The 23,128-nt window shown below is 40.2% G+C and overlaps 1 protein-coding gene across 3 annotated transcripts in view; it reads right to left on the bottom strand.

The window, feature by feature from the left end:
• PARVA (parvin alpha) overlaps window positions 1-20,412 on the bottom strand; it is a 66,325-nt gene extending 45,913 nt beyond the window's left edge. For 2 of the 3 annotated variants that reach the window (XM_032187631.1, XM_032187632.1), the window contains exon 1: window positions 20,137-20,412. In XM_032187631.1, coding sequence (XP_032043522.1) covers window positions 20,137-20,272 — 136 coding nt within the window. In that variant the 5' untranslated portion in view covers window positions 20,273-20,412. Of the gene's footprint in view, window positions 1-8,023; window positions 8,147-20,136 lie in introns of those variants that run through there. The other variant, XM_032187634.1, reaches the window with a different exon arrangement.
• Between the last annotated feature and the right edge of the window lie 2,716 nt (window positions 20,413-23,128).

Raw genomic sequence — 23,128 nt, 5'->3', positions numbered from 1 at the left:
CATGTGCCCACAACCTTTTTTCAAAGTCAGAGTACTCTAATTTGAATCTAATTTTCACTGAAGCTATTTTATCATAAGCCCCCTGCAATATGTGCTAAAATACATATGCTAAATTCTTTGCCTAAAAATGTTTTTAAAATGCAGTCAGGGCTTTTTTTTTTTTATTTTATTTTTATTTTTAAAGAAAACGTATTTAAAATATGATCATGACTCATCAGTTAAAAAAAAATTGTTACAGTAAGCAAGATAGGTCAGGCAGTTTTACGATTAATAGGGTCAAAAAGCTAGAATTCATATTTAAAACTTCAGCTGCTCATACTGAAAAAAGTAACAGTCTAGTAAGCACCAACTACACACCAGCCAAAAGAAAAAAGAAGTAAAATTTCAGTGAGAAGCAGTTCTATACAGCAGAACAGTTACTCTGGTTACCTCCCCCCCCCAAAAAAAAAAAAAAAAAACAACAAAAAAAAAAAACACAACGTAAGTCTAGATTTCTAGATCGAGAGGTTTTCTGGGCATAATTTTTCCAAAATAAACCTTGCTATTAAGCACTGTATGTTAGAGTGCAACATGGATATAAGACATCTTAATGGTTACTTTGCTGCAAAACTGCCTCTTCTCTTTTGTACCAACTCTAAAAACCCTTTCCCGCTACTAAAGCTAATACTAGGATTTCAAAAAAAGAAAACAGAACTCATTTGATCAAAAAGGAATCTCTTGTGAAAACCTCCGTATGTCAGTGATAACATCAGTTACAAAAGCATCTACCAATTATACAGTACTTATGAGGAAAAAAAAATCTTATTTTAAATTTCTTTTTCTGCTAACTTGACTGAGAGCTCATGATAGTAAGCATGAAAGGCACTGTAAGTAACTACTGGACTTTAATAAGGAGCATTCCACAGGAACACTACTAACACGTGCTGCGTGTGTATGTGCTAACACTGTTCTGCAAAGCCTTAAATTACACACTTCAATGCATTAGATTTAAATCTAGTATATATTGGCACCAATTAATGGGATTATAACTCTCAACTAAATCTAGAAGTAGATTACTGGATTTCAAACCATTTCTTTAAAGCACACCTGTCCGCTAATCCTCCCACCACATTCACACTCAACCCTTTCAATTTTTCATCTAGAACGCTCAAATGGACTTTCAAATGGAATTCTCAGCATCACTTCTTTTCACCTATCTGGAAACTGAGGCACACCACAATCAAGCATCCAAATCTAATGCAGGAACTTGTGCCATTAAATCACCACTGTTTTGAAAGAGGTAATCGTACCTTGTTCCCAAACTTATTGCTCATTCTCACTCCCACATGCTCATCATTTCTTGCACAAGCATTCGCAGGTCCTTACGGCAAATTACATCAGGAAAGACTTTCAGATTAAAACTAATCAACCAATCAAGAAAAAAAGTTACTTTTAACTTACATCAGTTCCCTGATCCCAATCATTCCAGTCACACAAACACTTGAGTTGGAGCAAGGCAGGGGACATCTCAGGATTTACAATCAGACAGGGAGACTCTGTGTGAGTGTAACACTAATGTAACTGTAACAGGATGAAAGTGGTCCTGCTTTCTAATGTCTTGCTGTGCACATGAAATCACACATCCTCAGGACCCTCAGAATTCTTCAGTAGAGAAGGTGAACAGGGAATAAATCACTTGAAAAACAATATTCAAAAAGATTACAACCAACATCAACAGATGGATCTTCAAAAAGAAGTAAAACTGAGAAACTCCTTATGCAGCCCACTGAAGGTGTCAAAAACTTCATGCAGTTAAATGCCAGTTGGGAAAATTCACCCAAAAAAAGTATTTGGAGAGAGTTTTAGTAAATGTACATACAAAGAGTTGCCAATGACAAATTGTTGGAGGCTGCCGAAGCATTCTGAAGAGCTGTCACGTGTTCCCCCTCTGCTCATACTCCTCTCCAGCTGTACCTCTCTGAACAGTAAGTGCTGAGCTACTTTGGCCTTTGTTAACCCATTTTTATGTTAACTAGAGAAAGATAGTTGTTATTTTTTTTAAATGCCAATTACGTGAAATATTAAATTAACAAAAGGAATCAAAATCTAACATTTCTATTTAGATGACAGCCATCAGAAAAGCACCAGATAATTATACTCATTGGTGTAATTCAGCTTTTCTTTCAAGACCTGGAACAGTAAGATTTTTCTGGAGCCTTTTCCTTCTCTAATGGAATACCCAGGCATTGTACCTGCCTTCAGGTCACAGGGAACAGAAACCATTCTGGGTCAATACATGTGAATTAATACAGCTGAGTCTGTAGCCATTATTTAGGAGCATGCTCTAGGTGGGCACATCTCAGGTAGGGATTTTCAGAGCCAAATAGTATACTTAGCAGCAGAATGTTTAAGTGCAGCAAAATTCTCTAGTTGGCTTTGAAAATATTTGTCATAATGTTTGCATCTAATTGAAGAAAAAAGAAAGAAGAAAACAACAACAACAAAAAAAAAAAACAACACACAAACAAACAAACAAAAAACAGAAAATGTTTCCTCCACATCCAGGTCTATTCTCTAGTTGAAAAAGTGGTTAATTGCTGTTCTAAATTATGTTAAGCTTACTCATACTAAATCTCACCAAGAAACATCTGACCAACTTTGTATGAATTTCATATGGTAGTATATGCAAGTTTTCGTAAAACCTCATTCCCATGCTCCAGGCCAAGTCAGAGCTGAACAGCTGCATGACTGCTCTGCAAGGTGGAAATGCAGTGGAGACAAAGGGAGATCTTAGACGTGCGCTTTTACACCTGGAGTACTGTGTCCTGTCCTGGGCCTCCCAGTGCAAGAGAGAGCCGTGTAAAGGGCCACTAAGATGAAGAATAGCCTGGAGCACCTCTCATATGAAGAAAGGCTGAGGGAGCTGGGACTGTTTAGCCTAGAAAAGAGATGGCTCAGAGGAAACATCTGAAGGCATACTGTAATAAGGTTTGAGCCAAACTCTTCTCAGTGGTGTTTACTGGCAGGACAAGAAGCAGTGGGTGCAAACACAGAAGGTGTTCTGTCTGAACATAACAAAATGCTTGTCTACTGTGAGGGTGACCAAGCACTGGCATAGGTTGTCCAGAGAAGTTGTGAGGGCTCTATCAAAAGCCATGGAGACCTGACCCTGGACAGCTGGCTCTAGGTGACCTCCAGAGGTCACTTCCAACCTCACCCATTCTGTGTTTCTGTGACTTCAAGTACACAGTAGCTCAGCAGGGATGCTGGCATGAACAATTGTGAATGAATGGAGACATCACCTGCCCCCTGTTACACTGCCTGTATAAGCCCAAAGACCCAAGGCCCACAGTGATTCTACAACTCTGAAATGCTCATGTGGTTCATCTCCTGATAGAAATTGGAGAGCAGTACAGTCACTGCAGGAACAAAGAACTGAGCAAAGAATTCACCAGGATATCCATGCCCTCAGCCATTATTTACATGAACAGACATCAAGTAAAATATCTCACATTAAGGAAATCTAAGCCATATACAAGAACACCTTTTTTTTTTTTTTTTCTTGAATTCCTACAAAGAGTTAGATTCATTTAGAATCCTGTTACTAAGTAAGAGTGGTGTTGCACAAATATGCTCTAGGCGTATTTGTTACATGGTGACAAAATACAGAGCACAATAATATGGAGCACAAATATGCTCTGGGTATATGATTTGTTAAAAATAGAAACTATTAAAAATTATTTCTTTTTCTCTTTCCTCTTACCTAATGTTTGATATCTTTCATTAAGCATGTGAAAATCCTTATACACACCACAAAGCAAATGACATGGCTCCTTTAAGAAGAAAGCATGAAGCTAACATAGATCACTTCCAAATAAGAAGCAATCCTCTCCTTTTCTGGAGATTGAAGTTACAAAAACGAGTGGCCCACACTCTGTAGTAACTGCTGTGAAGCAAAAAATAAAAATGCTCACGTTGCTGTTTCCTCTGCAAAAGTGTCAATGATGGTTATGACAATGCACACGACACTTCTAAAGCCTGGTAAACTAAAAGACAAGGAGGGCTCTGCTAAACATAGAATCCACTGTAGTGTCTGGATGAAACAAATGAAAAAAACTTCTGTAGCTGATTGTGCTGTCTGTAGATTTTGTCATTCATTATTTAAGTTCAATGGAAACAGTTCAGCCTTGATGTAGACTGACTCATCCACTTTAACTTCCAATTTCCTGAAAATGATCCATTAGTTTTTGGCAAGTTTAGCACTGCACAGTACTTCCACGAAAATGGCAGTTCTCAAACTCCTCTGTTTTCTACAATGCCTTTTGTAGAGGCAGAATTTGAAGATACTCATGTCCTTACAAAACTGAATGTAATTCTTACCTGAAGATGTCCAGCACACTATTACCAAGGGCAAATGAATGACTTTGTTCCTAAATGTTCTCTTCAAATGTACTTGTTGGGACAAATCCTACTGGGCTATGCTATACTCTGTGTAAGAAACAGCAGGCATTTATTAAAGATCAGAAGCTGGGTTTAGATGTGTTAAGTTTTATCTGTCCAAGAAAACACAAAAATATTCGCTTACCTTCACTTCTTCAAAAAGTGCAGTGTGTACTCTTGCCCTTCTCTGGGTTTACAATGGCTGAAGTGAGCCACATAATCAGTAAATGTTACTTCTGTCATATGCAACTTCAATTGTTTTTAAGTTTACCATTCCCTCCAAGAATTTTGTCACCAAGTGGTATCTGAAATATGTCAGTAATTCAAAATGGAAAATAACTGTGGCATCTCTAATACCACCACTTGGTAATCATAGATGAATGTGGTCTAGTAAATGGTGACTAGTAAAATTTTTCTTCTTCTATCCCCAGGATATAATTATTTAAAAATGAGAAAGGAGAGCAAATCATTAATGTACATATGTGAAAGCAGCTTTCAAAGTACTCAGTAGTATTCCAAATCCATAGGTGCTCTACTTCAGCTGATATAGTAGAAAAGCTTTTCCTCCTAAAATTGTTTTACTTAATTTGTACACCTTGCAGAGTGTGGGGCTGGAATCTTGTGTTTATCCGTGCTCTAAGGATGCTACAGCAAACAGCAGCACAGATTTCCTCACTTCAGCATATCGTATCTTGATCTACACATGGCAATCATGAACAGGTTGCAGTTTCACGTTTGTTCAGCTCCCTAGCCCTCTCTCCTGGGACTGTCAGCAAGCGCAGATAATTAACTGATATTTGCAAGATAGTGTCTTCGTAAGAACTATCCTGATCTCATGCACAAAATTTTACTTGATACATGTACAGCCATCACATATGAATGGATTTTTGGCTGCTATGGGAATATTCAGATGTGACAAACCAGGTGCCTGTATCTCAGCTCATAAAGTCCACCAGACATCTAATTCTCTAGTGCTGGATGTGAAGACGGCTGCTGAATTCAGACAGACAAACCTGTTTCAGAAAACAGGTGTTTGTTTGCTGGCCTTCTATCTCAAGCCAGTCTTTGCACAAGTATTTCTACTGTAAACAAGGCATGCAAAGAAGATGATAGACCAAAATTAAAATAATTACTACCTACTGGAGGTTTCCTTACTTTCTGCACAAGCAAGGCGGTACTGGATATTTCAGAGCAATGCTAGTTTTCCTTATTTTCCTAGTATGTAGGTTACTATTGTTCAGTTCAGAAAAACCTCTCTATCTTGCTGAAATCACTGGGAAGCATCCCCAAAGACTTTTTAAATACTCAAACAACTAACATAACCTAACTCCTTCCTTCGTTTTGGGGCGTGGTGGAGGTAGATTCTAATTTACATATTTTGAAAACGTCTCATTTCTTGCAGCTACGCTTAAGGTTCACTGTATCTGACGGATCACCTTCACTCTTTGTACGACATTTTCAAGCCTTAATATAGTATGTACCTGTCCTTAAGCTCTGTGCTCTCTGGGTTGATCCATATATGCACCTCGTTAAGCACATGAATAGTTTCTTATCTACTTGACTTGTCTACTTGAACACTTACTATTAAGCAAGGAATTAAGTGGTTTGTCAGACTGATCCCAAGTGCTTAACAACTGAACAGCATGAATTTTTACTCGGTTGGGTAAGAAAACTTTTCCCAGAGCTTCATCTCTATCCATGCTAGCTGCCTACACAGCAATCTACTTTCCTGACAAAAGAATAAAACACAGACTTTCTTATCTCTCTGATAACTCTTTTTGTTAATGATACTGGAGACCACTGGTTTGAACCGGGGATCAAAATGAAGCAGAGCTGGTATACTAGTCATCTAGGAGTTAAGCTAATTTGTTAATGCCCTTGCTGTTTCTTGCCATCAGCCACTGTGCATCCACTCTTCAAATTCTGAAAAGAACACCAACCTTTAATCGGTGGTATTAGTTCCTTTGACAAAATGGAAGATTATGTCTTTTTCCCACAAGCCTTCTTGCAAAGCTTAGCCAGCTTCCATCTGGTCTGGCTAATTAAATGTAAGTTAACATTAAGTTAAGAGCCAGCTCCAGCCCACAGACCTTCTATTCTGCGACTGCAGATTTATTAATTGGCCAAACTATCTGAGTATTTAATTCCAATTTTTGATTGCTTCTATTTTCTTTACTCTCTCATGAAAACAGGGAAATGTTTTTAAAGCCATATTTGCATAATTTCAACTAGAAACACAAAACATAAAGACATGTTAATAAGATTCTGAGCAGCCATAAAATTGTCATTATTTTCTCCTCTATTTGACATGTTAAAAAAGCACTGTCATAACAGTGTGAAGGATCTGCCTATTATGCACAAGACCTGGAATCACTGGAGCTGTACACTTTTAAGCTGGCTGTGACCCACAGTCTGGCCCTATATGTACTAAAACTAGGGCTAGTTGTTGTATTCCTTATTCAGTCAAAGCCTTCTTTGACCTTACAGGGCGTTCTGACTGAATGAAGAACAAGGGTTTAGATCTAGTACGGGGAGTTACTAATTGTATTCATGCCCACAGTTAACTTTTGGTAAAATTAATTTGGAAAATTGAAAACACAGAGAAACTAGTAATTCAAAATGATGTTTTGCACTTATTTTTAATATTAGTAAAACTAGTAAAAGTAATTCTAGGTAACCTCTGTTGGTGTATTTAACATCAGGTTTTAGAGAAGAAAACTACAAGCTTTAAAATTTTAAAAATAAATAATACAGCAATTTGTTAGATACACAAATTTGTTTTAACATCTGACATTACTTCAAGAAAGATTGTTATTAAGTAAAACAGCTTAAACCTCTTAACCAAATCCTTCTCCTTTTTAATAGAGGAAAGAAGCTAATTATAAAGCAACATTTTTTAATATATTAATCTAATATAATGCCTGCTGCAGCACTATATAAAGCAAATTAATATATATATAACCCAGAAATCTCCTGCCTAGTTCACATACAAAAAAAATTAAACACCAGATGAGCTTGTTTTAAAAAATAAAAAGATACACTTAAAATTTCAGTTTTGTATAAAACTCTAAACCATATCAAGACATGCAATTGAGACTTAAAGAACAACACTATAAAAACAAACAAACTAAAACTAACCACTGAAACTGGGAAATGGGAAGACTGCTCTGTTTCCATTTCTTAACCTGCAGAATATCACATAAGCAAATTGACTCATTTAATCTTTTCCTGCCTCAGTTTCTCCATGCAGACAAGTAGAGATAAAACAAGCACTTCCTCCTTCCTGTTGTCATTCAAAAATTCTCCAGTGTTTAGAAAGGCTCAGACAAAAACATTCTATATAAGTAGACTGTCAGGAGACTATCATGCTGGAAACAGCAATGGCAAAATAATTCACTTCTAAGAGACTTTGAAACAAAAAATGCTGTTGTTACATAATGCAAGACCAACAAGGGACATAAGATATTTTTTATTAAGTTTGGTCACAATATGGGATTTCTAATCAACTTATTCTGCTCTCTCCCTCACCCATCAGATTTTAATGACCTGCTTGCTAAGAACCTCTCTCATGAAGCTTTGAATCTCTGCTTTATCCTCTGCCTACCTTATTTCTGTTCCACAACTGTACACACCAGCTCTCATTTCTCTGTAGTTCAGCCCTGGAACGATGGTCTTTACATCATCGTTGTTACCTTTTACTTGGACAAAAGCAACTTAGCTCAGAACATCTGATAAAGTCCACTGGGATAACTAGTTCAAAAATGAAATATGAGAAGGAAAATGCAATCTAAATTCAGTAGTCCTACCCTAGGGCTAGACACGGCCTTCTTCCAAAGACCCGTTAAGATTCAAATCGTATACAAAACAGCAGACCTGCAGTACAGCGAAATGCTGAGCTCGGTCCTGCCCCTTGAAGCTGGCTGCTATGAGCCATTCGCAGCAGTTCCTCGCTCGCGCCAGCTTTCCTCGTGAACTGGAGCCACCTTGTGCCCTGCAGCGCACCTGCACCCTGACGGCCGCCTAGTAACAGGATCATGGAATCATCGAATACCCCGAGCTGGAAGGGACCCGTAAGGGTCATCAAGTCCAACTCCTGGCACCGCACAGGTCTGCCCAAAAGTTTAGACCATGTGCCTAAGGGCACAGTCCAGTCGCTTCTTAAATTCAGACAGGCTGCTTATTTACAAAACATGCTGGCATCCTGTGCATGAGACAACTCTCCAAGAATATTCATTCAGATTCTATATAAATTGTTTCATTTGGGGGTACCTGCTTCAAGTCAGTTAAACATCAACAAAATAATAAAGCTGTAAAGCAGCTGGATGCTATTTTTTTTTCCAATCCAATGCTGCAATAAGTTTTTAAGAAGTCTGCAAGACAGTAAGTCACTTTAAATACCCATGGTATAAAGAGGACCATCATCACTATTTTCCAGTTTATTATCAGTTTTTACCTATAATTCAGAATGACAACAAAGCAGTGAGAAGAATCTGAGACCTTGAACTGTTTTGTTGCGTGTTTTATTTTGCAGTAGAACTATAAACTCTCATCCTCCACAGTAATGAATTTGAGTATTTGAGTGCACAGCATACGGCCTTTAAATGCTTACAAGTACTACTGTTCAGATTTGGCCTCTAGCCAGAAAATTCAAATCCAGCTTTGAAATATCCCCAAAACTCACAGTTGATTTTTTTATTATTATTATTTTTTTTAATCTACAAAATAAGGATCCCATGCATCAAATAGATCTGGCCTTATTTACAGAGGCTACAGGGACTGCATTCTGACTCAAGGCCAAATCTACCATATTCACATTCTTATATGCTACTTCTAATAGGATCAATATCAAAAATGTTGAGGGTATGAGAGTACTAAGATGATACTTATTTCCTTCCCTTCTTAAAGTGAGGATAAATTTTCCTATTCCAAGTGGGGAGGACGGATGTGATCACACCTTCTTGTAAAATTAATACACATCATTTAAACGCCTGAGACCTGACATTTCTTCTTAAGCCTGAAAGCAAAGGCCACACAAAAACCTGAACTACATAGTTACAACAAAAACTGTTCTGTCTTTTACCATTCTTCTTCTTCATGCACTCTGACGACAAGTTAGGCATATCATCTTTTGAATCCCGTACTGCAATACATTATACTGCATTTACGCTGAGCACTCTGACATTATCATTATCTTCTTTTGTGCCCAACAGCAACTGCAGCTTCTGTAATGCCATTATTGTAATTAAGAACAATCTGAACCATTGACAGCATTGCCTCGTTTGCTCTAGAATCCCCTGCACATTAGTGTTCTTCTAAACCAATATTTCACTATTAAGAGTTTGCTGCTTTAGAACCGCCTACGGTTACAAGAAAAAAAAAAATTATTAGGCCTTAGCCTAACTCAATGGTTGAAGAAGAAACTTGTTAAAAAAAATAAAATAAATGAAAGGCTATACGCTGGCAAACCGTTACGCTTTTCTTTACACACATTGAAAATAGATTCACACCCTGCCAACCTATTCAGGCCGTTACCCAGGTGAGGAAGCTTATTTTGGCTTGCTTCAAAAGGGCCACCTGTACAGATACAAAAGAAAACATCTCTCTCTTCTCCTGCTAAATGTACCCAAAGTACTTCTCTGCCTAAACTCTCCCTTTCATTAATCCAGCTCACAGTTAGGTAAGTAGGGCACAGCAATTTAGACATTCTTGTCTGAGTAATTCCGCCCTTAACACCCACATTTGCTGCATACGCAGTCTCCAGGCTGCCTGTACTCTTGTCCACTTATTGGCCAAGTATGATGCCTGCTTATTTGCTGAGTCCTGAGGTGGTCAACCAGAGCCCTCTGATTGTTCAGTACTCAATTCTTAGCCTGTTTGCAATTCCAGGGAAACAATCAGTCATGAGCTCAAGTAGTGCAGACATAATTGGCAGCACCACACTGGCACAACAACATGCAACTGTTAGGAGCTAGGGTCAGGAAGCCTATGGCCAGGCAAGAAGAAGCACCTCACATTGCTCCTCTGGGGTAAACGAGAAGCTAGAGCGTGAAGTCCTTGCATAAAAGAAACCAGCAGTCATGACCTGCACGCTATCTAAAGAGGTCTGTGTTGAAGTCTACATTAAACATCAATGGCAACATCGAGCCCCACAGATTTTTATTAGACCTGAACACAGAAAAGCACTAGCTGCTATCTCCAAAGGAGAAAAACACACACAAAAGTATTTCACAACTCCCTTTCTCCATCCCTTTCCTAGCATAATTAACTCCACCTGTATTAAGTGTTTGCTTGTGCACTGGTGCAGACATGGAAGCCAGGAGGCCAGCTCTAATTAGAGCACTTAAAAGTTTCTTACTCCCCCGGCAGGCAAAAGAGATTCAAGTACTACATGCTGCTTCAGTACAAATATCAGAGCTGTGGGGAAGAATTTTTCAGATTGTTAGTATGCATTCTATTAACAAGCAAAAGCACCCTGTACTAAAGAAATATTCAAGAAACTATAATATTTAGAATACATTTAGGATTTGGGATGCTTTCAAAGCTTTTGCAGCACCAGATTCTCTTTTCATGTCTGGGAAATCTTTACCGGTCAGGAGATGGGCAGCTACTCTTCACTCTGCACTCCGTTCAGTTTCTGTTCAGAGCCTTTGAGGGGAAGCACCGATCACTGATAGTTTCTGCACCCCCTCTCAATTCCCTTTATCCAAGTGGAACTTCACAGGTTTCACTACAAGGGAAGGTTAATCTCACCCACCCGTGTGTCAGTGCTACAGACCGTTCTGCCACGCCACACAAAGGGAAGAAGACAGAACCAGCTCTAAGCTAAGCAGAAATCAGAGAAGCCAAAAGGACTTAAATATGGCTACAACTACCAAGAATGACCTGCAGCAATATTATAGGAATTTTCCTTTGCACAAATTATCTAAAAAAACAGTATCAGCAAGATATTTGTCAATAATATGTTGGTTAATACAAACAGCAATAATAAATTGTAAAGAGAAATGCAAAGACTAAAAGAAAAGCAATATTGCTAGCTTATAACCACCATGTTCTCCTGAATTTTATATTAATTCCACATGCATGACAAGAATGTTTTACAGCACCACGTGAAATTATTTCACATGGACTACTACAAAACTAGAAGGAAAGCAGAACGTTTGGGAGACTATAGAGCCTTCTTACTAACCCTGCAAATCTTTAATATTTTGAGTAAGATCATCACTTGGTTGACCAGTGGCACAGCCTAGAGCCAGGTGCAGGATTGGGGTGAACAGATGGTGGCTAATCTTCCTAATACAGCTCACTCTTGCCAATACAACTCACTCTTGACCAGTCACATCCCTGTTTTTCTTTTTTTTTCTTTTTTTTTTTTTTTCTCTGGTTTCTTGGTTTTCTCTGGCCTGAGCACAGGTTGTCAAAGGATAGTTGCATGGTAGGCTAAGGATTTGCATAAGGCTGTTGATTTGATTTTGCTGTTTGTCTAAGACATCTTTTGTTTGTATTTCAGTCTGGTCACCAATGTGAATTAACTCACTGGCTCACTCAACACAACATACATACCCAATCCCATGAGGGCTAAGGATATTAAAACCAAGCAATGTTATCTATAAAGAAGAATTAGCACAGCAAACATAAAATGTAAGACAATACCTATAAAGAGAAGGGCTCCAAGAGTCCTTTCATAGAGCTGCATAATGAAGAGCAGCAGGTTGGAAGTCTTCCACTCCCTTATGCAGTGATATACTCAAAGAAGCACGGGAGCTTATATGAGCTGGAGAAGGCACAAGGAATATACAGCGAGCACTCAGCCACACCCCATCCTGCATTTAGAAGAACCGTGTGTGAAGCTGGGAAGTACTGCAAAATAGCTTGCCTTCCAGCTCATCCTCTCTCATGCAAAATGGCATCACACTGCTTCCAGCACAAGGGAAAGCAACAGTGCTTTAGCTACACCTCAAACACTGCTTTTTTAAAGCTCCACTTTATAAGGAACTGCACCCCTACATCTACTGACTCCATGTTCAGCAACAGCAGAATTTTGCTGAAGACTGCAGAACTCTATGGATTAAGTTAATAGGAAGCACTTATCTCCGTTGCAGTGAAGTAACAAAAGAATCAACTCCGTAACTTAATCTCAGTGAGAAAAGCAGAAAGCCTATGACAGTTTATGATGGCATAAACTATTCAGCCTCCATAGAGGACATAGTTTAATTGTTGCAGAAGGCATAAAAAGAAAGAAAAAAGAAAAAAACACATATCCCAGAGATTCTGTCTAAGGGACGCTCACAGAAGTACAGGCCTGCAGTCACAGGAAGCTGGCTTTAGGCTGGAGGGTTTCAAGATGTAGAACCCCACACAGTAGTGATCAAAGCCAGTAAGGACTTTTGTCTTGGTCAGCCTTGGTCTCATCTATCTCTTACCGTCAAGGACAGATTCCCTAAATGCTAAGGAAAATGCTGCCATTTTAAAACTACAGATTTTCTTAACAGCATGGTCGCTTCACTGAGGATGAAAATGAGAATTTTACTGTCTTCTACTGCTTCGCTGTGTTATAGCCATATTCTTGTTGAAGACAGAATACATGTTTTTTGTGTGTGTATGCCTGGTATCAGGGTTAGTACATTTCAAATCTGAAGATGTAAACAAAAAACTAACATTGACATAAAGGCACATCAGGCTCAGCTGGTCTTTAGCCTGCTCTCTTTTCATGGTTCTGCTCTGTAATTTGGAAGCACTGGAAGCTCTTCACCCAGTTGCTTAATGTTGATTTTACTTCACCACTTTAATCTTTTTTACCTTTCATCTAGATAATTGACATGCATCTAGTCAACTACAGCAGAGACTGAAAAGAACTGACAGAGGATGCTGTCACCATGCCTTCGCCACACCTGGCCAGTCAGAGGCACCAGCTTGGTGAACCAGACCAGTCCCGCTTTGCTCAGGTTAGATCCTGAACCATCCAATACCTGAATCTTTAGACGATCTCCAGAGGTCCCTTCCAGCCTCAACCATTTAGTGAGGCTGCAGCCTCTATGCTAGCATGGTCCAACTGGCAGCTCGTGGCCCACCACTCCTTCCCCACAGATGGGAAGCAGCTGCTGCAGCAATAAGCACTGCCGACACACTGAGCACCCCCAACCATACCTGCTCACAGCATCCTGAAGAGCTCAGCAATGACCACTGCTGCGACCAGGGCAGTACAAGGCGAAGGGGGTGCCAAAGAGAGGAGGGGAATGGAGAAGCACAGCCACAGGGGCAGATCCACTCCCACCCCTGCTCTGTGGCCCCATCCCTCTTCTCAGTCCCGCATCAGCCTCGTGCTCCCAGCAGAGAGCAGCTGCTTTCCTCGGCCAGTCCCTGCTCTGATCCTCTCAACAACCCCCATCCTCTAACCTGTTTAGTGCAGATTTAGTTTTATCCTGTACAAAACCTACAGAATTGCAGAGAATTAAGAAACTGCTGAAATGGAGAAAATAATGGAAACACAAGGTGTATTTCTGTAGCGGCTAACTCACCCACATAATCTAAGTCAAACGCAAATAGAGAGTTCAGCAGCTGAATGCCCACGTGCAGGTATTCCAAGAACAACTCAATTAGTGGCCATCACAGCAGATCAAAGCCCAGGGTCCTGGTCCCTGGCAGTTGTCAGAAAGAGATTCTAAACAACACAAACAGGAAAAGGCAAACCAACAGACCTTTCTGTTGGTATACCTTCCTGATATTCATGGATTTCATGATAGGTTGTAACGATTTCTGAATCTGAAAATGTCTACTATGGCCCATGTGATTTGCACGTAGGCCAGTGCAGACATTTTTTTCTTTTGTTTAGAATCCACCTAACACCATTTCTGTCCCTCCCTACCCCCCCCCCCCCCCCCCCAAAAAAAAAAAAAATAAATAAATATATACAGACATTTCTGGCATCCAAACCATCCTGACACAGTGAGTTCAAGAGTCACACATGGTGTAAGCAAAAATCCTGTGTCACTTTAGATATTTCAAAAGCAGCTGGCACAACTTAATGATTGAGGGTGCAACAGGCAGGACAGCCAGGCTCTGCATCCTCTTCACACACACACACTCACATCACCTGCTGCATGCGCAGATCCTCCCAGCTCCAGCCAGACACTGCCAGGTTGGTGGTGCTGTGTCAGTCTCAACACTGTCAGTGCATTTTACGTAGCCGATGTTTTGCAGACATTTGCGATCTAACCCCTTCCTTCACTGATGTTTGCACCTGCTAGGGAATACTTGCCTACAAATAAGTTCAGTCCTGCCAGGATAGCAATGCCTCTGGACATAGACTCAATAACCTCTCTGGCAAAAATGCAGATATCTGGGGGACACAAATTCATACTTTGATAGCTGTAGGTGATGCACATGGATCAAGCATAATTGGATTGGGCCCTACATGAATATCTGGTTAAAGCAATGACATTTTTTAGAACAACTCAGGGATTATCTGTCACTTCTGCATGCATTTCTGAATCTCAGAGGTAATATTTCCACATCTTTCTCTGAACCTCCCAAAGCCTATTAAAAAAAAAAATAAAATAAAATAAAAAAAAATCTGAGTCTCTCAAAACCAAACCCAAAGAAAATGCAGTAGATAAAACAAAATTCCCAGTGAAATCATGACGAGTCCTTGCGCAACTGAAATGCCAGAACTGTTGAGATGCAAATTATAAGAGGAAAAAAGCTAGTAAAATATGCAAGATATAGAGATAAAGAACTCTAGGTCGTAAATTATTGTGCATAGGGGCTCTTTCCACTGTTTGTGGAAGTACACTGCCTGAAGTAAGACCTGGCCCTCAATTTAGCCACGTACGAACAGTAACAAATGCTTGACAGTGTCTTACAGATAACAGCTAACTGTGCTGACTAGTTTCTGTTTCTTGCAGAGTGCAGTGCTTGTGGAAAGAGGAGGCCTAAGAGGCAGGAAGGCAAGAGAGAGGCAGACCCAAAAGGTACCAGAGGCTACTGCAGCTGCTCTCGCTCCTGCACAAACCCAGCAGAGCCCAGTGTGGCTGGTGACACATATAAGCCCATCTGGAGGGCTACTGCTATGGCAGCACAAGCAACAGTTGGCTTTTCTGTCTACACTGACAGAGGTGTTTCAGAGGTCGGGATCTTTCTTTCTACTGGGCAAGCCCTTCAACCATCAGAGCAGAGGCCTCCCAGATAGCCCCTGATAATTTGGTTTCAAAAGATGGAAACAAACACCCAGTGCTCTCCTCCTGAGCAGTTTCTTCCTTTCTTTCCTTTTCTTTCTGAGTACTGCGGATGTGCTTCGAAACGCTCATAGCAATAGAATGACAACCAATAAGCAGGTCAGTCTTCTCTCTATTTTTCTTTCTGCTCCCTACGTTCCTCCCACTTATTAAAAATATTTCATCAGCTTTACAAAATTTGCTCCAAGGCAATAATTATTTCAAGGGCGGTACTAATAGGTTTGTCCAGAATCAGCTATAGGCTACCACGACTGTGGCAGTACAGCCACGGACGCAGGAATATGTAGCACAGTGTAAGGGGAAAGAAGATTATAAGCACATTTCAGTTGCTATGCACTAAGGTTGGAAGTAAAAGCACATTATGTCAGACATCAAAAACAACAGCTATTCTGGTGGCACAAGAAAGACTAGGGTTGGTGTACTGATATGCTGCAGTAAAAATGGAAAGTTCAAAATTACTGATAGAAGAGTGATGATAAAGCCTTCCCCGTGCCATTTCTTCCTCAAAGAAAATACTACATGCCTCTCTGAAGCAGCAGGATGAAATTAGCACACAGTAGTCCATTTTCTTTATTTGTGCTACATTTATCAATTAATATTGATATTAACAAGCATGACAGTACAACATATCATCTCTTCCAATCTGCAATTTAAATGCAGAATCAAATGAAAGCAGCAGCAAAGAAACACCTAAAAAGCACTTAAACTCTCTTTCAAAGCACTTAGAATCTCTCACACAAGAGACAGATGAGCAAAAGTCTACTGATATAAAAGTACCAGTACTACTCAAAAAGAAGTTGCTGAAACAGGTCCAAAGAAAATAATTCAAATATCTCCATTAAAATTCTGCAGAATACTTCTTGTGTGCTAGGAAATAGATTTGATATTTAAGCACCCACAGCCAGATCAAGGCATGACCTCTTTGTTAGCAAGTCCCAAGGCATTTTAATCATAGATTCCAGAAAGACAAAATTTTTACTTTAAGTACCTTAAAAGCTCTAACACCCTATGCCTAGTCTTAATTTGCATGTTTAATTTGTTCAAATTTTGTATTATTATTTAAACCAAAGATTAAGAAATTGAAGAATACTATCAAGAAATAGTGAAGTCTACAGTATTTTTACACCGTTAACATACTTGTCCCTTGGGCACACAGAAAAACACAGACTACTGTGACCTCACATACCAAAATGAAATCAAAACAGAACATACAAAAGAAGAACTATCCTGAGTGGAAGCTAGAAGAAAATTCATTCCTTCTCCTGCCCATCAACGCCAAATAAACTAGGAAGAAGACCAGTAAAATTACTGAAATTGATGTCACATCAATTGGAAAATTGACTGAGCCCATACAATAAGCAGTAATTGCTCTCTACTCAATTCATGGGCCCAAGCTGTCTGTTTCCCATCTGCTCTCCTATGCAATTTAAGCAATTCTGAACTTTGCTCTCCATTCCTGAATGTATCACAGATTTATTATCATGTCAGGGGCCAATTCTTAAGATTCTCTACTAACGTAAGCTATTATAATGAGTGAAATTTTCTGCGCCTGCAATTGCCAAGCCAGGAAAATTCAGGGAGGACAATCACACATGACCTCACTGAACCTGTCATGTAAAATTCATAAGATAACATAACACACATCTCCACATCTAAAAAATTAGATCTTTCTGTTCTCTCCTTGCAATTGCACAAAGATATGCTTAATACACAACACAAACTACTATAAGGAGCTTACAAAAACTTGTAATTTGTGGTTGGTTCTGGCTAACACAGTGAGCTCCATCTCACACCTTACCTCCTGCTAGGTAAGGACTGGGATCCTTCAGAGGTACATACGATGTGGCTCAGTCTTTGAATGTTTTTCAGGAATGAAAGGGACCAGAATCTCACTATAAACTACAAACCATTTCTGCATACAACAGTTCAGCTATAAACAGGTCATCAAATATTGCAGTAGTATTTCAACAATTTTTCGTAAGACAAAAATCATTAAAATTCCAAACACAGTTAATCATTTGTAATTTTCATTACTTAAACAAAATTTAAATACTTTCTATAGTTGCAGCTGCTCACACTCCTACAGGAAAGACTAAGCTACAATGTTCTCATTCTTGAATTACAGCAGTGAAGATGAGATACTGTAAACGAAAGCCAAGCTAAGACCTTACAAGGCAAGATGATTTGAGCAAATGTAACCCCCAAATTTTAGATTTTATTAAATATTCTATAATGTTTAATTAAAATGCACTTTAATTTACATCTTAATGTACAACTAATGTCTGCTTACATCATCTGTGGTATCTCAAGTAGTGGTAGCTCAGGTTTTGGTCAACAACGTGTACTGCATTATCAAAGAATTTATTCTACTTGTCTAGAATATTCTCATCCCTTATATTGGTGAAATATTTATTGCTTCCAAGAACTTTGAAGTTCATAAGGAAATGCTTGCTATATAAAGAAATACTACTACAGAAAATCCTTTTTATATTGCATTATTAACTACTTTTGCTGCATTCGAAACTATGCAGACTTTATAGCCTGCATTACTCTTCACCATGTCACTTCAGATCTTAATGGATTTGATTCAGTGAAGCATTTCAGGCTCTATCTCTGTTGTTGCAAAACATAAAAAATATGGTTTTGACAGTGATTAAAAAGCCTGTTGATGGCACAAATGCAAAAACTATATACCTATCATATATCATCTACAACAATTAGCTATTTATATAGCACAGATAGTGCTAAAATGCATTAGTATACTCCTTACAACAGATAAAACATTTTTTCATTTTTTTCCAAATGTCTATGACTTTAACATTTTTTTAATACATTATGTGTGTTAACAGCTTAATAACCACATTTGTGCCTACGACCAAGACCTGCCTCTGTGGTGGGCAGTCACTAGAAAGTTCAATTAAAACAGGAAAACCAAAGAACGTAGTCTAGATCAACAAGCAATCTGACCTCCTATATGAAGTCCATGGTTTGACTTCAAAGGCACCCAAAGCCCTACAAACTGTGGCAGTACAACTTAGAATGGAACCCATGTGTGTCATAGCCTACAAGAAACAAGGGGTCTCATGAACAGCTTGCAAATCCGTTATTTAATTCTAGTGGAGGAAAAGTTAGGAAGCATGAAGAGGACAAGCTTCCCAGGAAGGATTCAAAGCCATGTGAATCTACTAAAAGCAAACAAAAAAAAAAAAAAAAAAGGAAGATAGCATAGTATTGATCTTACTAGTACACGTATACATGTATATACATGTATATGTCTCTAAAAATACCTACAATATGGCCTCAACACAGATTTTTTTCTATTTCAGTGCCACTAATATTATCAACACTAAAAAGATAACATAAGAAAGTGGACAACTAATGTAGTTTGCCACCATTTACCATTTTATCAACTTAGTCCATCCACAAAAAAACAGAAAAAGCCAAATAATGTGAACAGTCATGCAAAATGCATCTCAGAGAGAAGACATGGTAGTTGCTGAGTAAGGGGCTGTACTGTCCAAAGAGGTATTATCCTTGTCTGTAGCATAGGTGCTGCTCTGAAATACTGTGCCTGAAGCAAGGATCTGTTGAGCATAACGCCTTTCTCATTTGCAAGCGTGGAACTTGCAAACTTAAATAACTGTTTAGAAGTGACTGCTACTTTGGTATCTTATTTAAATTAACATCAGCTGTGAAAATGATGGATGAGTAACACTAAATTCCAATTCTCTGTCTCATGGGATTTTAAAGAGGCAGACTCAGAAGGGAGTGGAGATTAATTCACATGTATGGACAAATAACCAGACTAGTCACTCAGTTTTCTTCGGACCTCCATGATGGTAAGGCAGAGATTTTCAGCACAGCATAATAATAATAATCAGCCCTAATTTTAGCCTTTAAAGGAATGAGCACTATTACATTCTGCGTGTGTTATGCTGTTTTCAGAGCAGCATGTTAGAGCATGCTGTATGCCACCATAAACCAACGCCTTAGAAGTCACTGATGCTACACACATCAAGCTTTGCGCGTTTCTTGCACAACTCCTGGTGGGCTCCGAGGCGCGCAGCGTCCACGATCAGGTCAAGCCCAAGGCCCGCAGGCCCTGCAGGCCGCCGCGGCGGGGAAACGCTCCGCTCCGCTCCTCCAGCCTGGGCAGCCCCGGCCGCTCTGCCCCGCGCTCCGAGCTGGGCGCTGCCGACGCTCGCTGGGACCGAGCCCCGCAGCCCCCCAGGCCCGCAGCGGGAGGGAGGGAGGGAGGCGTCTCCCGCGGCTCCCCTCCGGGACGCGCTGGCACCGGGACGCGGCCCCGGGGCCTCCGCCCGGTGGCGGCGGAGCCGGGGGCCCCAGCGCGCTCCTCCCTTCAGCGCCCTCCCCGAGTCGGCCCCTTCCTCCCGCTGCCCCGAGCCCTTTCCTCTCCCCGAGCCTCCTCCCCCCCCACCCACCATTTTAAGGTAACTCCGAGGACACGCGCGCCCCTGATTTTTACCTTCTTTAGCTTTTTTCCTCCTCGCCAGCGTGCCGCCGAGCTTGCCCAGGAAGGAGTCATCTTTCTTTCGGGACGGGGGCGATTTCGGGGTGGGGGACTTAGGGGAAGAAGGGGACTTCTGGGGGGAAGTTGCCATGACGGCCGGGCCGGCGCTGGGGAATGAAGGAGACGGGTCCGAGGCCCCGATGCCGTGGAAGGCTGCTCCCGGCTCTGAACGGAAGCGGAATTATTTCAAGCATTTGAGGCAGCTCCTGCTTCGCTCTCCCACTCCTGCCCTGCCTCCCGCCCGCCCTCCCTCTCGCTCGCTCGGCGCCCGCCGGGGAGGGCCCGCTCCCCTCACACGGCCTCCGCCGGCACCTGCCTCAGCCCGACGGCCGCTCCCGCCCGAGGACCCTTGGCGCCCAACGGCCGCTCGCGCCCAGCGATGCCCCCCAGGCACCTCATTTTATCAGCCTTTTGGGGAGGGCCACTCCCGACAGTCCAAACTGTCCTCACACCACCTCGCAGACGGGTTAGTCACCACCTCAGGGTGCTCTGTCAAACGCACCCATGTATGTGACATCACAGGTGAAACCATGAGTTAGCATGGATGTCAGAAGTTTCCACACTGCTCCGAGAAGAACTCATGAAGGAATCAAGTGCCACCACATGGCTTTGTGCAACTTGAAGCTAATACATGCAGTTCAGTCTTGAGCACATGCTGCAAAGCAGCCTGGAGGTTACCACTACATCTGTCATCAGAGGAAGAAGACACGGTGATGTCCATTTCTACACAGAAAAACAACGACAACAACAAACAGTTGTAGTAAGACCATTAAAAAAGCAGTGGGAAAGAAAGATGATCTAGCACAATAGATTGGCTATACCAATCCTTTTATTTGCAGATGGGTAGCTTAAGAGAGAGGCATCTTTAAAACAGCTAATTTGCTCCAACTGGTAGCTAGTTCATGAGGCATCCAGGACTGGAACAGCATTAATGTCATCTGGATGCACTACTTTCACTTACCACTTAATCACTCGATTAACAATTCAGGCAAAAAGCCACACACACTTTATGCAAATATCTAGCTATCCATTAGGCATAATAAGTGAAATGAAATTAACGTGAGGATATTTCTAAATCAGTTAGTAATTGTTGTGTTTTTACAAGCTGGTAACATTGGTAAGCTGATGAGGAGTACACAACAATGAATATTTGTTGTATGCAGTTAGTATATGCCTTGGGGAAAAACTTTATTTGTCTTTACAGACATCAGTTAAAAGCAGGAATGAACCCAAGCCACTACACCACTCTCATGCTTCCTTGCATTTGCACTGGCTCGCAGCAACGACTGCATCTCTGGACTGTTGTCTCTAGGACACGCACTGAATTTCACACATTAGTACTACTCACATACTGCATGGATTAGGATATGAACAGTTTTGAACATTTTTCAAGAAAATAATATAATATGAATAAAAACATTTTTAAGAATATGTTAAAAGAAAAAGAAACCAACACGTCAAGTAATTTGTTAGATGCAGGTGAATCTGTCACATTTACAAATAGAGAAAAAAAACAACAACTGAATCTCCATTTGGACCCAAATGAATACACACAAATGTCAATATAGGGTTTTGTGGGCACAGCAGGAGAGAGAGCATTTTGGCAAGCATGCGTATGCTTGCTTTTGTACCACTAAATTTTGTGTTAAAGACAGAAAGAACAAACCAGACACACATGAACAGGAATGGGAGCTGGGCTGCACAGCAAAATCAGAATTCAACGTGCACTTGCCAGGTCTCACACAAAATAAATAAAAAGACCTAACATCTTTCTTTTACTGTTTCCTATTTCATTACTCTCAGCATATGTAAATTAGATGTCAAATGCAATACTACTTATTTAATAGCCCCATGAGCTATGGGTAAATGCTCATCACAAGGAGAAAGTACATTTCGAATCAAATTTAATGTTTAAAATCATCTCTATCAGATCTGGAAACATGGACACTGCGTGCCTTAAGTAATAATGCTAAGGAATCAGAAAAAGAGACAGACCTAAGTTTACCTTTTTTTTTTTTTTTTAATGGGTTCCTTTCTGATTTTATTTGTAGTTCTCTTAGATGTAATATTGCAAGGTTTTTCTACTTATGATGATTCTACTTACGATGATTGTCTTTGAGGGCAGTTACAACATTTTTTTTTTTCTGTATCTTATATTTAGAACTACATATGCTACTTTTTCTTTTGATCTGGAAATATATGTGGACATATAATCTTCATTTAATATTGCATTCAGCACAAAGGTTCTTATAGATATGCACAAAGTCTAACTTATGGCAGACATGGGAATGTTGATTTTAAATATCTGACTCATCTTTAAATAGTATTTTAACCACAAATAAAAGCTGCAGTAATATGAATTTAGTGGGGATTTTCGTTTGGCTAGACTTTTGTTCTGCTTCCCATTTGACAGTTGGATACTTTCATAATCATGCTCTATGATCCCATGCACAGGACGCAACAGCATGAGGCTGCCATTCAGGCTGGCCCTGCTGTATCTGGCACATAGGAATCTGGAGCAGACCACAAGGGCTCTCACTGTGCTCCCTGTCAGCACCTTGTTCCTAAAGATGAGCCAGCCAGTAGCACATACTTATTGGCATGTATGTGATCAGGATACAATTAATTGTATCCAGACAATAAAAGAAGGCTAAATCGCTATACTTCAAATGCATTTTTATTCACCTGCATATCTGTCTATGCACACGTGTTTTTTATTTCTTTCACTGCAGGACTCAGAATGATCAGGAACAGAATCTTGTTTCTGACTGAGGTGGAAGAGATAGGATATATAATAAGTATACCCACGATGGGCAAGGTCGCTAGGGCAAGAAAAAGCACTGTGTCAGCTGAAAGGATATTATACAATCATCATCTGAGAAGGCTGTCTCACAGGAGAGAGGTCAGCACTGATGTTGTATGTGGTTTTTAAAAGTACTCTTTTTAT

The sequence above is a fragment of the Aythya fuligula genome, chromosome 5, assembly GCF_009819795.1.
Source record: "Aythya fuligula isolate bAytFul2 chromosome 5, bAytFul2.pri, whole genome shotgun sequence".
In the NCBI taxonomy this organism is placed as follows: Eukaryota; Metazoa; Chordata; class Aves; order Anseriformes; family Anatidae; genus Aythya; species Aythya fuligula.
The sequence above is the reverse complement of the archived record's forward strand: the minus strand, read 5'-3'. Positions and strand labels throughout refer to the sequence as shown.